The 15,841-nt window shown below is 33.0% G+C and overlaps 4 protein-coding genes and 2 non-coding genes across 6 annotated transcripts; 3 read left to right on the top strand and 3 right to left on the bottom strand.

Moving 5' to 3' along the window:
• Positions 1–1,138: 1,138 nt before the first annotated feature.
• On the top strand, positions 1,139–2,949 carry LOC108846179 (uncharacterized). The gene is made up of 3 exons (XM_057005791.1): positions 1,139–2,222; positions 2,331–2,498; positions 2,577–2,949. Exons 1-3 carry the CDS (start codon positions 1,677–1,679, stop codon positions 2,781–2,783), a joined length of 921 nt encoding a protein of 306 aa, XP_056861771.1. The 5' UTR covers positions 1,139–1,676; the 3' UTR covers positions 2,784–2,949.
• Positions 2,950–3,285: 336 nt separating this feature from the next.
• On the bottom strand, positions 3,286–4,873 carry LOC108846244 (putative expansin-A17). The gene is made up of 3 exons (XM_018619465.2): positions 4,698–4,873; positions 4,134–4,455; positions 3,286–3,854 (listed from the first exon to the last, which is right to left on the bottom strand). Exons 1-3 carry the CDS (start codon positions 4,831–4,833, stop codon positions 3,545–3,547), a joined length of 768 nt encoding a protein of 255 aa, XP_018474967.1. The 5' UTR covers positions 4,834–4,873; the 3' UTR covers positions 3,286–3,544.
• A 2,602-nt stretch (positions 4,874–7,475) lies between these two features.
• On the top strand, positions 7,476–8,063 carry LOC108844800 (uncharacterized). The gene is made up of 5 exons (XM_018618095.1): positions 7,476–7,512; positions 7,572–7,688; positions 7,754–7,804; positions 7,880–7,929; positions 8,004–8,063. The coding sequence occupies exons 1-5, from the start codon at positions 7,476–7,478 to the stop codon at positions 8,061–8,063; spliced, it is 315 nt and encodes a 104-aa protein (XP_018473597.1).
• An 880-nt stretch (positions 8,064–8,943) lies between these two features.
• On the bottom strand, positions 8,944–9,100 carry LOC130510322 (small nucleolar RNA snoR138). Its single transcript, XR_008943999.1, has one exon. It is a non-coding gene; the product is annotated as a small nucleolar RNA snoR138 (small nucleolar RNA).
• A 43-nt stretch (positions 9,101–9,143) lies between these two features.
• On the bottom strand, positions 9,144–9,305 carry LOC130510303 (small nucleolar RNA U19). The gene has a single exon (XR_008943980.1). It is a non-coding gene; the product is annotated as a small nucleolar RNA U19 (small nucleolar RNA).
• A 512-nt stretch (positions 9,306–9,817) lies between these two features.
• Positions 9,818–10,630, top strand: LOC108846422 (uncharacterized). Its single transcript, XM_057005681.1, has one exon. The coding sequence runs from the start codon at positions 10,081–10,083 to the stop codon at positions 10,468–10,470; it is 390 nt and encodes a 129-aa protein (XP_056861661.1). The 5' UTR covers positions 9,818–10,080; the 3' UTR covers positions 10,471–10,630.
• The last annotated feature ends 5,211 nt before the right edge of the window (positions 10,631–15,841 follow it).

The raw sequence follows: 15,841 nt of genomic DNA on the forward strand, positions 1-15,841 counted from the left end.
TATATGTATAGGTTAAATTTCATTTTTTCGTTTGTATAATATTTATTATTACTATTTTTTGTTTTAAATATATTATTTTGATGATATTTATGATTTTACGGATCAGATGAAATTGATATTTCATCATGTACAAATACGAATTAATTTATTTTAGGTTAGAAATAAGATTGTTTAATATTAAAAATATATAAAACTCATAGAAAATTAATATCATATTAGTTATTAAAACTATAAACTAAATATAATAAACATAATTATGATATTATCAGTAGAAATTTTTAATATTTATTGTTGGTAGAATTAGCTAAAAATTATTTCTTAATATGGTAGAATTAGCTAAAATAATTTTAATAATAATATTTTATTAAACTAATGACTTATCCGAAAACTATAGAGAATATAAAAATCAGAAAATTTTTATACCTATTATTAATTAAATATCACTATAAATAGATTTATTAAAATAATTTTAAAATAGTATTTATATATATATATAACAGTAGATTTAGTTAATAGGGAAATTCTGGTAAATAGTTTTTTCAAGTTTTTTGTCACAAAAGAGTACTTAAAGAGGAACTTTATACCATATATATATAATGCAAGTAAATAATATTTTTTTTTAAAAAGAAAAAAGAAAAGTACAAAGTAATTATTTATAGTTTCAAATTATATGTTTTCAAATTTCAAATTTTAATAATTTTTAGTTTTTGAAACTTTTTGAAATTGTATGGATATAAGTGTATATTTACCTCTTTAATGAAATATTTTGATCATTTTTGATACTAATAGATTATTTTGTGACAAAAAAACGTTTTTTGGGCTATCATTGGATATTTCTTTAGTTAATATGTGTTTATTAATTATCTTAAATACCATTATAAATATATATTAAAATAATTTTTAATAATGATATTAATTTTTCTAATGGTTTATTTTAAAATTATTGAGAAAATGATAAATCAATAAAATAGGTTCTTAAATAATAACATAGATAGATTCATATATAAGAAATTATTAATACATGATCAATCTTTTACACAAATAAAAATCAATATCAACTTCACTTTTAAAAGATCGTAGAATAGAATTATATTACTAAAAATCATCATATTAGTTTTCAAGTTTCAAAAAATTATACTATATCATTTTGACAAAAAATGAAATCATTTTTTTGTTAAAAGAATATTTAATCATGTATTTACTTGTCTGCTGGTTTGAAGTTCGTGAAACAGTTGATTGATTATATTTTTCAATCAATTTGCATTGCTAAATTAGAATGCAATTATGGGAATATGATTCTAGAATCATGGTTAGAAAACTATATTTTCTTGATCATAAATTATGGTATATACAATTATGTTTTTTCATATAATTATTTTATCTGAATGTTATTTTATACTTTTTATAACAACATAGTATAATATTCACTATCCATTGGAGTGTATATATTTATATAAAGACTTATTTAAAATAAGGAATAATATATACTACAATAAACAATTATTAATGGTATAAATAAAAAAATATTTTTATGAATCTAATTTTAAATATACTGGAATTTAAATAAAATAAAATTGATAATTTTAAATAAAATTTAAAACAAAAAGCAAAAACATATTTTTGTACATCTCGAAAATTGTTAGATGGGCCTACTATAAGAAAATAAAGAGGCCCAAATGAAAGCCTATAGTTCATACCAAAGCCTGCTTTTAGACTGTTCCAGATCTCTCCAAAAAACAATGCTATCTTCTTCTCCCATCTCCTCCGCCTTTACCCACCCACGCGCCGCCGCGTTAGCCACCACCTCCGGCGTATCGATTCCCCATTCCTCCACCAGAAAATTCCACCCAACCAACGTAATCTTATCCTACTTTCCACCTTCCTCGACGACACTACTCCTATCTTCGTCCTCCTCACGCAGATGTTTCACCTGCCGACTTGGCGACGACGATGAGAGTGAAACCGATGAAGATGATTATTTGGTTGATTTCTCGACAGATGTGAAGACGGAGGAATTGGTAATAGGCGACGATGGGGTTCTCATTGAGGTGAAGAAGCTCGAGAAGAGCTCGCGGCGTATCCGTTCGAAGATTGGTATGGAAGCGAGCCTCGACGCAGTGTGGAGCGTGTTGACTGATTACGAGAAGCTGTCGGATTTCATACCGGGCCTTGTCGTGAGCGAGTTGGTCGAGAAGGAAGGGAACCGTGTTCGTCTTTTCCAGGTTCTTTATTTGTCTGAAAAAAAGTTACTAATTTGTCGTCATTATGAATAGGTTAATTAGTTTTTTTTTTTTTTGGTTAATCTTATGAATCCAATTTGGTGCATACAGATGGGCCAGCAGAACTTAGCATTGGGTCTTAAGTTCAATGCCAAAGCTGTTTTAGATTGTTTCGAGAAGGAGCTTGAGATTCTGCCAAACGGGAGGAGACGTGAAATCGACTTTAAGATGGTCGAAGGAGATTTTCAGTTGTTTGAAGGCAAATGGTCCATTGAACAAGTAAAATATTAATTATATCACCTGATGCTTGAGAGGTTCTGTTTTTGAATCCTTCTCTGTTTTTTTTTAATTATACAGTTAGACAAAGGGATTCAAGGGGAGGCTTTGGATCTACAGTTTAAAGATTTTCCGACAACGCTTGCATACACTGTAGATGTAAAACCAAAGATGTGGTTACCAGTGCGTCTTGTGGAAGGAAGATTGTGCAAAGAGATAAAGACAAATCTTTTGAGTATTCGAGATACAGCTCAGAAAGTCATTGAAGGTGTTATTCATGATCTTTGATTTTTCATGTTCTACTGCTCTGCAGGTTAGATATGATACAATAAGCCTATAAAAGTTTTGTTTTGGATTAATTTTAAAAGCTTATGTAATTGGCTTTACATACACACGTTCTTCTCACTTGTATACTCTGATCTATAATCTTTGAATATACCAAGTTTTTCCGACATGGGATTGTCCCGACCAGAGCTGATAACTAGAAGTTTGTTGTGAACACGGTAATCTCACTTGAATTTGAGGGTAATTACGCACTATAATTTATTTGAAATTAAGCTTTAAGATGTCTCAGGAGGAATCTGTTTTCTGTTGCTTGAAAAACAAGGTACTCTGTTTCCGAAACTGAGTGCTCTGTTTTATGGTCGAAAATATAGTTTAATGTTAAACCACAAATTGAATCAGATTCATATTCTCAAGGAGGTAACGTTGAGGCAGCTCAAAGTGATTGATATCAGAGGAATTTAAAGGCAAGTTGTTTGAGATGTCTGTTTCAAAAAAAAAATTAAAAAAGTTGTTTGAGATATCAATCATTAATGTAGTGATACAGATTGTCTTTCCAAAATGTACAAATACAATCATCACTGCTTGAGTCTTCCCCAGATTACAAACTCTCTGGAAACAAGACTATATAATAAAGCTAGAAAACAAGAAGCTTATCACAGATGATGATGCAATAGAGAAACAAAGGAAGTAAATACAAACGATGCAAAAGTGAAAGATGGAGAGAAGACCATTATCCTGTTATAAGATTGTTATTGCTGATGTGATCAGAATTGGACGTCGCTCTTGAAGCTCTGACCAAACCGCCAATTAGAAGGAACAACGTTGAGAGCTGCCTTGATTCTTCCATTGCTGAGTTGAACTTTGAAAGAGAGAGATTGGCCATTGAGATAGGTGTTGCTTTGCCAGTTAGCTCCCCAGTTTCTAGACATTGTCTCCCATTTGTTGCTCCTTGAGCCTTTAATCCAAACTTTAGAGATCTCACCAGCTCCTCCTACGTTTGAGATTAGAACCAGCTCGAAATAGTTCCTGCCGTTCATTGTAAATCTCATCCCTCCACTTCTTCTGCATCCAACCCTATAATAAGAAGATAAACCCTTTTAAGCACACTATATTGTGGCATTCTTGGTTTACAAGAAAACACAAAGTAAATGTACCTTGATAGCTGTATAAATAAAAATGTAATAAATACAATTAGTGTTTTTGAAGTTTACAATTTATCACTATTACATAATAAAAAAAATTAAAAATGCATAGAAAAAAATATTTCTTTGAAGCATTTTTTTAAATGGAGTGAGTGTAATTTAGTTTTAGTTTGATACTTGTAATATTGAATATAAATTGTAGATTTATTACCTTTTGTAGAGGATGGGGACGATTCCAGCTTTGTACTTAGCAATGGTGAGAAAGGCAGGCTGAGCCATGTCGAAATGAGGTCTTGGTGGGTTGCACCATCCTCCATCATCACTTGCCTGAGCAAAGTTTGGTGGACAAAAGTTTGTGGCAGTGATTGTGATTGATCTACCTTTGAGACACCATTGGGGCACTTTAGCCGCGTCGCAGACAATCTGGTAACATCCACCACATGACTTGCCGTCATTGAACAGTGCCGTGCTTAATGCTGCAGTGTTTGTTTTGTAACCATCCGTATATAGGTTTCCATACCCACAAGCTCCACCTGAAGGTAAAAATATAAATCAATTTCTTGAGGAAGAAGAAAACTCATGAAAAGTTCATATTATAAGAACAATACATTAAAATACATTTATATTTATTTATTTGTATATATTATTGAAATGAACCAAACCGAAATTATTTGATAATATAAGTTTCTTCCAGATCAAAACCATACACTTTTAAGTGATAAATCCGAATATAAGAAAAAAAAAGTGATTGTGAAGCCCTAGTTTAGGAACTTACCCATTGTACCAGAAGCATCACTTCCACCATAGAAAGTCGCATGAGCTCGTAACCACCCTGCAGAAATTGAACTGATCTTCATGAAGAACATTGTGTAGAAGATAACTGCGACCAAAAGAGAGACGATCCTCGCCATTTCTTAGAAAATTCTTACGTTTTTATGATAAAAGAAGACGTTGCTGACTGTAGAGTTGGATGTATAAGACTTAGGCTTCATCCCCTATTTATAGTAAAATCACAGAGCTAGTCTCAATTAAAATATATGTATAAACAATTAATATATGACTTGGAATTAGCGGAAAAACGCTGAAAATAATATTATGATTTGCTGATGATTGACCCAATGATTAAAAGAGTGCATACATTACGGAGTCTTCAGGCATATGATAATTAACTAATCCGATAAGGCATGTGACTTTAGGTTGTTGCTTGTTGTTTCATTCATTTAATTTATAAACTTTGCTCTCTTTTCATAAGTCTTAAATGATTAATCTTTTTTTTGTTCAAAATCTTAAAATGATTTATCTTGTCAACCAAGTTCTTATTAAAATTTTAAGTAGGATGGTAAACCGGTGGTTAGTACAAAACAAATATAATAGACTAGTGCAGCTAGCAATCTAGTATGGCTGAAAGTTGATTTTAGAATATTAGAATAGTTATCACATCTTGAACTGTATTTGATATTATAAGTAATTAAAAGAAACTTGATAAATCTAATTGTGTTGTTCTTTACAGTTAATCCCTCAAGATAAAGATAGATCGATGTGGAAATGGACGTTCTGTATTACTATGTGGTGATGGGTGATCCAAATGCATATGATGCAAAATAAATTTACACATTCAACACCTATGTAATTCAATCATCTTTTATTTCTTTTTGGTATTGCTTAAAATATTAGTAAAACGCATAAGTAATAACGCGTCTCGTGAAGAATTAACTAGAATTCTTACATTAACAAAAAAAAAAAATAATAACGCGTCTCGTGAAGAATTAACTAGAATTCTTACATTAACCATTAAATAGTTATAGTATTACAAACAAGTACCTATTTATAAAGTTCAAAAAAAAAGTACCTATTTATAGACAAGTTGTCTCTTGACGATCGGCAGCGAACGTCGAATTAGAATATTAATGGGATTTTATTGAAAATTCAACGTACGACATTAACTGATAAGTGCTCCTCCATTTACGCAAATTCCGTGGTACGTTCCAAGTTGCCAACTTACGCTGATAAATAGATATTCCCTCCGTTTCAATTTATTTGTCGTTCTAAACTTCGGCACACAGATTAATAAAACATTTAATTTTGTATATTTACTAGATAAAAACATCATTACCAATACACCTAATTAGATTTCAACCAATAAAAAAATAGATTAGATTAAAAAGTCAATAAATTTTGCATTGAAATCATAAAACGACACTTATTTTGAAACGAAAATTTTGCTCCAAAACGACATATAATTTGAATCGGAGGGAGTATTTATCTACGGTTTGGGTACTTTGAAGCAAATTGCTGTACAGTTTATAGTTACAAGTTCTTATAAGACTGTCTTTTAAAAGTATATGTAAACCGAACAAAAACAACAAAGGGATACTTTTCTTGTAATTGAAGAAGTAAAACCAATCCGAAGATAAAAACTATAACATGTTCGTTTTGGTGATCTACAGAGTAGGGACCGACAACGAATATTTATGCATGAGTAATTTTATTTAGCATCAATGGTTATTAACTTCTTTAAGTTGAATACTTGAAAATAGATTGTTTGTTACGATAAGTAATATATGTACGTATCAACATTCCACCCACAGATTGTTACTCAATATTATAAATGGATCTTCAACCTAACCTTGAAATGTATAAGATGGTCGAAGTCAAAACTATATTATAGAGATAAACCCTAATATTATGGCATATGTAATGGTAAGTCCACGTACTTATCACATGGGTGATGCGCTGATTCCATTTGATAAACTCACACATGTAGCCACCGCCACCACTATCCATTTTGATAACAGATTTCATATTATATATAGCTGAGAATAATTGACAATCAAGTTAACACGAAATAATTATAGGGAAAAAGTAAATAAAAGTACCATGGTACAGTACGTAGCTTATGGATAATCTATATAAACCAAGCAATGATTAATATCCTTATTTATATTTTTATGTATAAAAATTCCGACTTGTGATATGTACAATACAAGCCTTGTAGTGGTCTGTCTTGTGTAGCATTCTTGTCCTTTCAAGGCCCTCAACAACTACAAAAAATTGGAAAATGAAAACAAGAACTATCTCATTTACTTCTACAAATCTAAATTTATGAAATATCAAGGACGAGCCAATTGTGCATATAGCACCATGGTGTTAAATGGCTATAACTGATAGAGAGAAAGTTAATTGACTAAAACAGAAACTAAATAAGAATAAAAGGACTATAATGCAATACTAAATTAAATATAAGTAACCCAAAATTCGCTCACAAGCAGTGTTCCGTCTCTCGCCGCCTCCGATTACGAATCGCCGGTAAAGTATCGATTTTCCCGCGCTTTTTTGATGTCTTATAGAGGGGGACAAGGGCGAGGAAGAGAAGGGTTTAGAGGCATTGGCGTTGACTAGTATGCAAAGGCAGATAACCGTTTTGTGATTTTCCCTATTAGTTCAAAAGCTTTAGGAGTTTGAATTGTCTCCTCTCATCTCATCTTCAATATCAGATTAAGTGTTCTTGTTGCAGCACAGTACGTTACCTCTGTTCCTGAATCAATCTTAGACGATGAGGATTTACGTGCGAGCTGCGCTAGTTTTCAGAGGTTTTGGAGATATTCTCTCTTTGTTTTTCTCATGTTTACAATCATTCTCTATTGTTTAGAGAAAGAGAGTGTAGACATTGAGAGGTTTTCAGACTCGTTGAAGCTGAAGAAGAGTGGATCTTTTTATGATTATCTTGTTCTTAGACCTGATAACTTCCCTAAAGAACTTCTTGGAGGTATGGAATAATCTTCTTGTTTAGTTTTGATTCATCTTGTAAGTTACTCATATGCAATCTTTCAGATACTCGAAGGGAACAGCATGTGAAGAGAGCAATATCGAATCAAGAAGCAGGTACATTGTCTTGCATTAGTTCCTGGTTTTATCAATGTTACATAAGAAACTTGAAGATTACGTTATGTTTTGCAGATCTTCAGAAATTGGATGACTTTGAGAAGCTTGAAGCAAAGTCTACTAAGGTACAACATATACAGTTTACAGTCAAATGGAGTCTACTCTAATCACATTTTTCATCATTTTGTTTGGCTAAAAGATAATGAATGAAGACTTTAATGATGACTATAACTTGGCTGATGATGGTATGATACCATAAGAACTTTGATGATGACTAAAACTCAGAAATGATTTCTAACTAACTTTCTTCTTGTCTTCTCAAGAAGGATATGAAATAATTTCATTTGTTTGATGTATTGGTAATAAATTTGTGGATTCTCATCCTAATGGCAGGAGTAAGTTGTCTCGCAATTATATGATTCCTGAAAAAAAAAAACTATTTGGAAATGAAAGGAGTGTTGCAATAAGATTCTGGTTCTACTACAAAGGGTGTGTGGTACTGGTAAGCTATGTGTATGTCTTACCACACCACACGAGTTGAGTTCTTAGAATAGACGGATGTACAAAACTGCAGGTACGTAGATTTTAACTTGATAAATAAAAAAACATATGATAAATCTGCAGCAGCCAGTGGAAGGTTATACATTCAGTAAGATCAAACTCAATCTTCTGCGCTGCTTTTCAACAGTTATATCACAACAGTTATATCGCCAGAAATTACAATGTTGTTGATTTGGTAGAGCTCCTAAGCAGAAATGATCACATAACTTGTGGCCTGTTGATGGTGACTGTCTGACTTTGTTTGTACTTCAAAACTTACAAATGATTCCCTCTAACTTCTAGTTTTACAGACAAGATAAGCTAAGCTCTCTCTTTATTCTTAATAAGCTGAGAGATCTTTCGTATTGTTATTTAAGAATATTTTTTTGTAGCTAATTACCAATGATTTATACATTAGGCTGAGTTTACTCACTTAACGAGGTTTCATACCTAGTTAGTCCCTTTGTTTTATTACTAGTTAAATGGTATGAAAGTTAGGCTTGGATCGAAACAGAGGGCCCAACGTCTCATTTGCCTATCATTTCTCTCCTCAATTGATCAAACCATAAGAACCCAAAACTATTTCACATAGTCAATTCAGATATTCGAATCTATCCAAGAAAAGGAATGGGAGATTTGAAGGGCCAAAAAGAATAAACCTCTTTAACCCGCAAAGCTGATTCGAGTTTTAATGTAAGCCTCTGTCTGAACCAGAAGGTATTCAGATATTGAACCTTCTCGCTATTCGGAGGCTATACCCACATTCATCCGACAATACAAGACAAAAAACAATGAGAATTAATGTCTGAAGCACTTTTCATAAGAAGAAGGTTGAACTGAAGAAAAACAGAAGCTCCTCCTCAAAGAAAAACAAAAAAAAGCCTCAAGTCAAACGACCAACAAACAATACAGAACAGTATTGATTGATCAGATTAATGTTTGCCTCCTAACTAAGCCAGATATGAAATATGCCTAAAGAACTTAGGGTTCATAAGGCTACTCTAAGGAGGCAGTTTCAAACTCCAGGAACAACAAGAACACAATTGTACTCACACAAAGATGAAAAGGTAAAGAGATTGATGGTTATGAAAAGGGGTGGCTCAACCCTTTTTATCCACTTCTGTACTCTAGGGTTTTCATTGTTTGTGTTTATGACTATTTTACCCTCGCTTCAGAAACGATTGGTTAGTTTGGTTTCGTTTTGTTCAACCGATCAATCAATCTAATATACAGAAAACCGTTTTCGGTTATGTCTTTTCGATTCAGATTCTACCTGATTGTGAAGTTGCGAATTCCAAATGTTATTTTAGCCCACTAACCAAAAGCCGGCCTACTATTAATGATAGCCCATTCAGTTTTACAGACAGCATGAAGTTCATATATGGAAAATAACGACGACATGAAGTCCTATTCTCCTTGTGCAAGTTCGAGTTCGCAAGTGGGTGGCCAGCTGGTAAAAAGCGTAAGCATGTGCGCTGTTTTGGTTGGTATAGCCGTTAAAACCAACAACTGTTCCTACTCATACACGAATAATCAATTTTCCATTTCTAAACATTACTATTTTTTTTCTTAAATTAGAAATAAATAAAAGAAAGTAAATTATTCTCTGTCAAAGATTTTTCCTGAATCATTCTTTCCCTTTTCTGTAATTCAGAATTACTAATTCTCCTGTCGTTGTTTCCTTTCTAGAAAAGAAAAGAGATGAAACAACAGACTCAAGAATCCAAATCTAGGCAATGTCGACGTTTTCGCCGTCGTTAGCCGTCCTTTCTCTGATTCTTCTAGGCCTATCTCTGGTTTCATCTAATCCATCGACGGAGATCAACAAGGGAGGAGAGATTCGATTACCTTCGGAGAAGACCAACGGCGAATTCTGCGGAGAAACGTCTAAACCGGGTTCTTGTCCGGTTAAATGTTTTAGGGCTGATCCGGTTTGCGGCGAAGACGGTGTTACTTACTGGTGCGGATGTGCAGATGCTTTGTGCCACGGCGTTCGTGTTTCTAAACATGGAGCTTGCGATGTTGGTAATGGCGTTGGGTTGTCTGTTCCTGGACAAGCTTTGCTTCTGATCCACATTGTCTGGTTGATGGCTCTTGGGTTTTCGATTCTTTTTGGTCTCTTCTGATTTCGTTAATTAATTATTTTTTTGTGTGGATAAAGAAGATATAGAGAGAGATAAATAGGTTTTGAGATTGCAATCTTTTGCTAATATTCTTTGAGAGAATGTTTTTTTTTGTATTTGATTTGTGCTGAAAATTAATACAAGAAAAGGCGTTTCTGTGAAAGCTTCATCACCGGCGTTCCATCTCAGAACATTAGGCACCAAGTTTCCTTCCCGTACGCGTTTTCATCATTATTTTTTTTTTTTTGAAGAAAACCATATTTTCTTCCCAATCCCACTGCTCCCTATAGTTTCCATTCCCTGCAAAGGGCAGAGGGTTGAATCAGAGCCAGATTCATTCGACATAGACATGATGAACACCTTTTCTAGCCTCGTCTGTCCGTTCCTGAATAACTCATCAATTAGTATGTGCAAGTCCCGTGACAAAAATTTATTTCTCAAAGCCTAGACTTAGGCCCGTCGATATAATAATGGGCTTCCGCTTAGGCCCATTATTATAAGTCTTATCTCCTGTCTTACTCCAACTTGATCCATCTTTTGATTGAAGAATGAAACAAGAAAGAACATGAAGCAGCTTTACAAAAATTGAAAGAAACTAATATCACAACATGAGTAAAATTATGGAGATCCTGGATGCTCTGGTTCAATCTCTTTTATATATTGGGATGTACATTCTCCAATAGATTATATATTTAGAATGTGATCGATTGTTGTGTATATAGTGTAAAACAAAGAACAACAACGAAATGAAAAAACAGAAAGAAAAAATCAGGAGGGAGAAAGAACGGTAGAATCTCTATTATTAAAATAGAAATACTCAGTTAAAAATTATCCCTAAATTTTCACACTTATTTACACTTTCATATTACTGACAATTAAATAAATTATATATTTAGATTTTTGTCTTTTTTTGATCAATCGGGTAATTCATTAAGAAAAAAGGTTTAGCCCAGGGGTCCATATTACAAAGAGGAACACGTAAGATCGTTTTTACCACTGAATCGGCTTCTGAGTTCTCAGAGCGAGGAATGAAATAGAAAGAGATAGATTTAAACGAAGCCGAGAGATTCATGACATCCGAGACGATACGATAGATCTTTGAAGGGATCTGTAAAATATAATAAGAATAGATATATTATTGTGTTGTGTTTGATATGAGAATACAAGATCCATATATATAGTGCTAACATTAACATAATGTTGACACTAGATAATGTTAACTTTCCTAAACACTTGTCCTATCGCGGACAGTCCATAATTTAGACTAAACAAATTGACCTAAAACTTGAACGTTCTACTAGAACTCTCCCATAATGGTTAAACTATAACCAACAATATTCCAAACTATGGAATAACAAACACTCTGAGAAAAAATAAATCCCTGATCCCATGAAAGAAAACATAAACCCTAAATATTATTGGAACTCTCGATAATTCTTGCACCAACCAACACTATGGCTAATATTATAAAACCAGACCATTAAGAAAAAAACAAAAGACTCAACGTTTAATGAAATTGGATACCCAACCACTAACGTTTCTAAATTAATAAAACAAAACTAGGGCTGGGCGTTCGGGTACCCATTTGGGTTTCGGTTCAGTCCATTCGGGTTTCGGGTTTTCAGGGTCAAAGATTTCAGTCCCATTCGGATATTTCTAAATTTCGGTTCGGGTTCGGTTCGGATCTTTGCGGGTTCGGTTCGGGTTTGGATAACCCATTTAAAATGTTTTTAAATTTTCAAAATTCATTATATACTTTAAATTTTCAAAACCTATAAGAAAAATAATATATCACATATAAATTTTCATAACATATATGTCAAAATACCTTAATTTAACATATAAATTGGTTTTCTTTGAATATTTGGATAAAGAATCAATAGATATTTAACTATTTTGGTGTTTTCAGTATACTTTAGCTATTTTAAACATTTACTTTTGACTATTTGCATATATTTTTCGAGTATTTTGGAAAACTTAAAGGTATCTTATATATTTTTAATATTTTTAATATACATTATATATAAAATAATGTATATATTTAAGTATATAAATTTATTTCGGATACGTTCAGGTACCCAAAATACTTCGGTTCGGATCGGGTTCGGTTTTGGTTCTTTAAATACCGAAATTTTGAACCCGTTCGGATATTTAATCAATTTCGGTTCGGGTTCGGTGCTACTTTTTCGGATCGGGTTCAGTTCGGTTTTTCGGGTTCGGATTTTTTGCCCAGCCCTAAACAAAACCCTAAAAACTTATTTTAAAGCACATATCACGTGGACAGTCCAAGTTCACGTCAATTCATGTCGTCGTCTGGATCATCTTCGCCATCTTCATCGTCAACACCACCGATAACCATAATTATCAAATCTTAAAATTTGCAGAAACTTTAATTTTGATCCCTAAGAATCGACTGCTCTGATACCATGCAAATTGGGAGACAATACTTTGAATAAACTTTCTTTATTGGTATCAGAGCGGTCGGTCCTTGTGGATCAAAGTTAAATTAAAAAGAGTCACTCGATGATAGACCACTTCCGTGGATGGTATTCCCACAGTTGTCCACGCATGTGCGTGAGAGGGAGTCTTAATGAATAAAGTACCACATCGATAGTTGGAGAAATAATTATTTAATATATAAAGGGTTAGGCCAATCCACTAATTGTCTGGTTTTAAGTTGAAAGCCCATAATTAACTCGAAACTAACATGGTATCAGAGCAGTCGATTTTTAGGGATCAAAATTAAAATTTCCGCAAGTTTTAAGATTTGATCATGCTTATCATCGGTGGTGTTGACGGTGACGAAGATGATCCGGATGACGATGTTGATTCACGTGAATTTAGTCTTCAAGTCCACGTGATTTGTGCTTTAACATAATTAGGGTTTGTTTTTTTTTAATTAATTTTAGTGTGTTTTGTCTTGGGTACGTGCAAGACGTGTTGTAACATTTTTTTTTTTAGTATGGTTTTGGTGAGTGCACGAGAGATTGATGAAAGGTGTTCATGGGGTTATTATTTTTCATGGGTTATTTTTATCTAAGATTTTCTAAAGTTTAGAGTTTCGGAAAGACCAATATTTCTAATATGGTATCAGAGCGGTCGATCATTGTGGATCAAAGTAAAATTAAAAAGATCTACTAATACCATGTAAAGTATAATAAAATATGATATAATTGTGTTGTGTTTAATAAGAGAATACAAGATGCATATATATATGGCTAACATTAACATAATGTTAACAATAATAGATAATGCTAACTTTCTTAAACACTTAATGTAAATATGCTAAGAATATCTTGAGATTAACTTGATCTTCAAGTATTTCCTTTTAGTCTTGAGGGTCTTCATGGGTTTCACGGGCTTCACAGACTTGGTCCGTAAGATACATATCTTCAGGCCCAACATATCTCTAATACTCCCCGGCACGACAAACATGGGATGCAACATGCAAATCTGCAATCACAAAGCAGACTACGTATGTCGTGGACACTATATCGAGGAACACAAATCAGTAGGTTCCTCCGGGAATAGACTTCAACTTTAGACAAGGGGATGAAAATTTCAGCTCTTCTTTGGTCTTGACAATGGGCATACATCCCATGGACGCAACTGCAGCTCCAAAAACAATCGTCCTTGACTTGGACAGTTCATACACCGGACTAAAAAATTGACCTAAGAACATAAGTATAACTAAAACTCCCCTGTAATGGTTAAACTATAGCCAATATTTTTTTTTCAAACTATGAAAAAGAAACATCTTAAGAAGTTCTAAATTTTAGAAAATCTTAGACAAAAATAACCCATGTGAAATAATAACCCCATGAACACCTTTCATCAATCTCTCGTGCACTCACCAAAACCATACTAAAAGAAAATAATAATACCACAACACGTCTTGTACGTACCCAAGACAAAACACACTAAAATTAATTAAAAAAAAACCCTAATTATGTTAAAGCACAAATCACGTGGACTTGAAGACTAGCACGTGAATCAACATCGTCATCCGGATCATCTTCGTCATCGTCAACACCACCGATGATAAACATGATCAAATCTTAAAACTTGTGGAAGTTTTAATTTTGATCCCTAAAAATTGACTGCTCTGATACCATGTAACTTGGGAGACAATACTTTAAATATACTTTCTTATTGAACAAGTAAGACCAATACATCATATATATACAACTCGAATGACAAGATATTCCATAACAGAATTGGAAATATCCCTAATACAAAGGAAGTTATCCTAATCTGAAGAATGAGAATATTCTATTCCCTAATACTCCCCCTCAAGTAAGACCAATAAAGCAGTCGATCCTAGTTGGTGATTGTTCGAATGAGCGTCTGATTGTCGGAGAGGATCTGAAGATTCTCTAGAGCTAGCGAAAGGGCGTTATGGAGACTAGAGCGACATGCAAGAGCCTCAGCCATAAGAGAGGACCCTACAAAGGAGTGGAAATCTGATCCGCTACAGATGATGGCCGATTGTGATGAGGTGAAGACCCAACCCAATCCTGTAGATAGAGAAGTTTTATCCCATGAGGTGTCTGTATTACATCGAGTGATAGACGGTAGCGGTTGGTTGTTGAGTCTGATGCTAGAAGAAGTCGAGTCTGATGGCTTGTGGTTTGAAGATTGGGCGTAGCTCCATTCGCGGCATGATCTGATACTGTTAAGAGCAACTTCTTCCGGGGAACATGCTTTATCTTCAAAGATTAAGAGGTTCCTGGAAGTTCAGATGGTCCAACGAACCCACAGGAGAATATTGGTTTTGGTTCCGGTGGATTTAAATTTTTATCTTTTTCAGTTAGATTAATGTGTTTTTCTTAAAAATATATTTTACTATTGTTGTCTTTTTCTGTTTATTAATGTATTTTTTACTCTTATTTTACCTAAAAGACAACAATGATTTATTAGCCTTTCTAAATAAACAAAATCAATAAATTCAAAATTCAGACCATTATATTATTTTAGTCCATGCGTACATAATCAACAAAAATTCTTTATTATAGCAATAAAATATGGTAACTAAAATACATAAACAACTTTAATATTACCTATTATTAAATCACCTAATTTATTTCCAAATTAATTTCTCTTACCTTGCGGATCAGAAATTAAATGACATAATTAAAAAATCTAAAAAAAAAATAAGTAAAAGTTATCTACTAGGTCAACCAGTCGGTGAACATATAGTCAGATTTCAGACTTAATGGATTTTATCAAGTTTTTATATAAATATTTTTTCTAAAACTCAAACTAGAGTACATATAGGTCATGAGATTTACATGTTTAATCCCGGGTCCAGATCGAGTTTTAAAACACTGTTTATATTACAACAACTGTGTAATACAAATATAATATTAGTACA

This window comes from Raphanus sativus, chromosome 3, assembly GCF_000801105.2.
Source record: "Raphanus sativus cultivar WK10039 chromosome 3, ASM80110v3, whole genome shotgun sequence".
Classification (NCBI taxonomy): domain Eukaryota; kingdom Viridiplantae; phylum Streptophyta; class Magnoliopsida; order Brassicales; family Brassicaceae; genus Raphanus; species Raphanus sativus.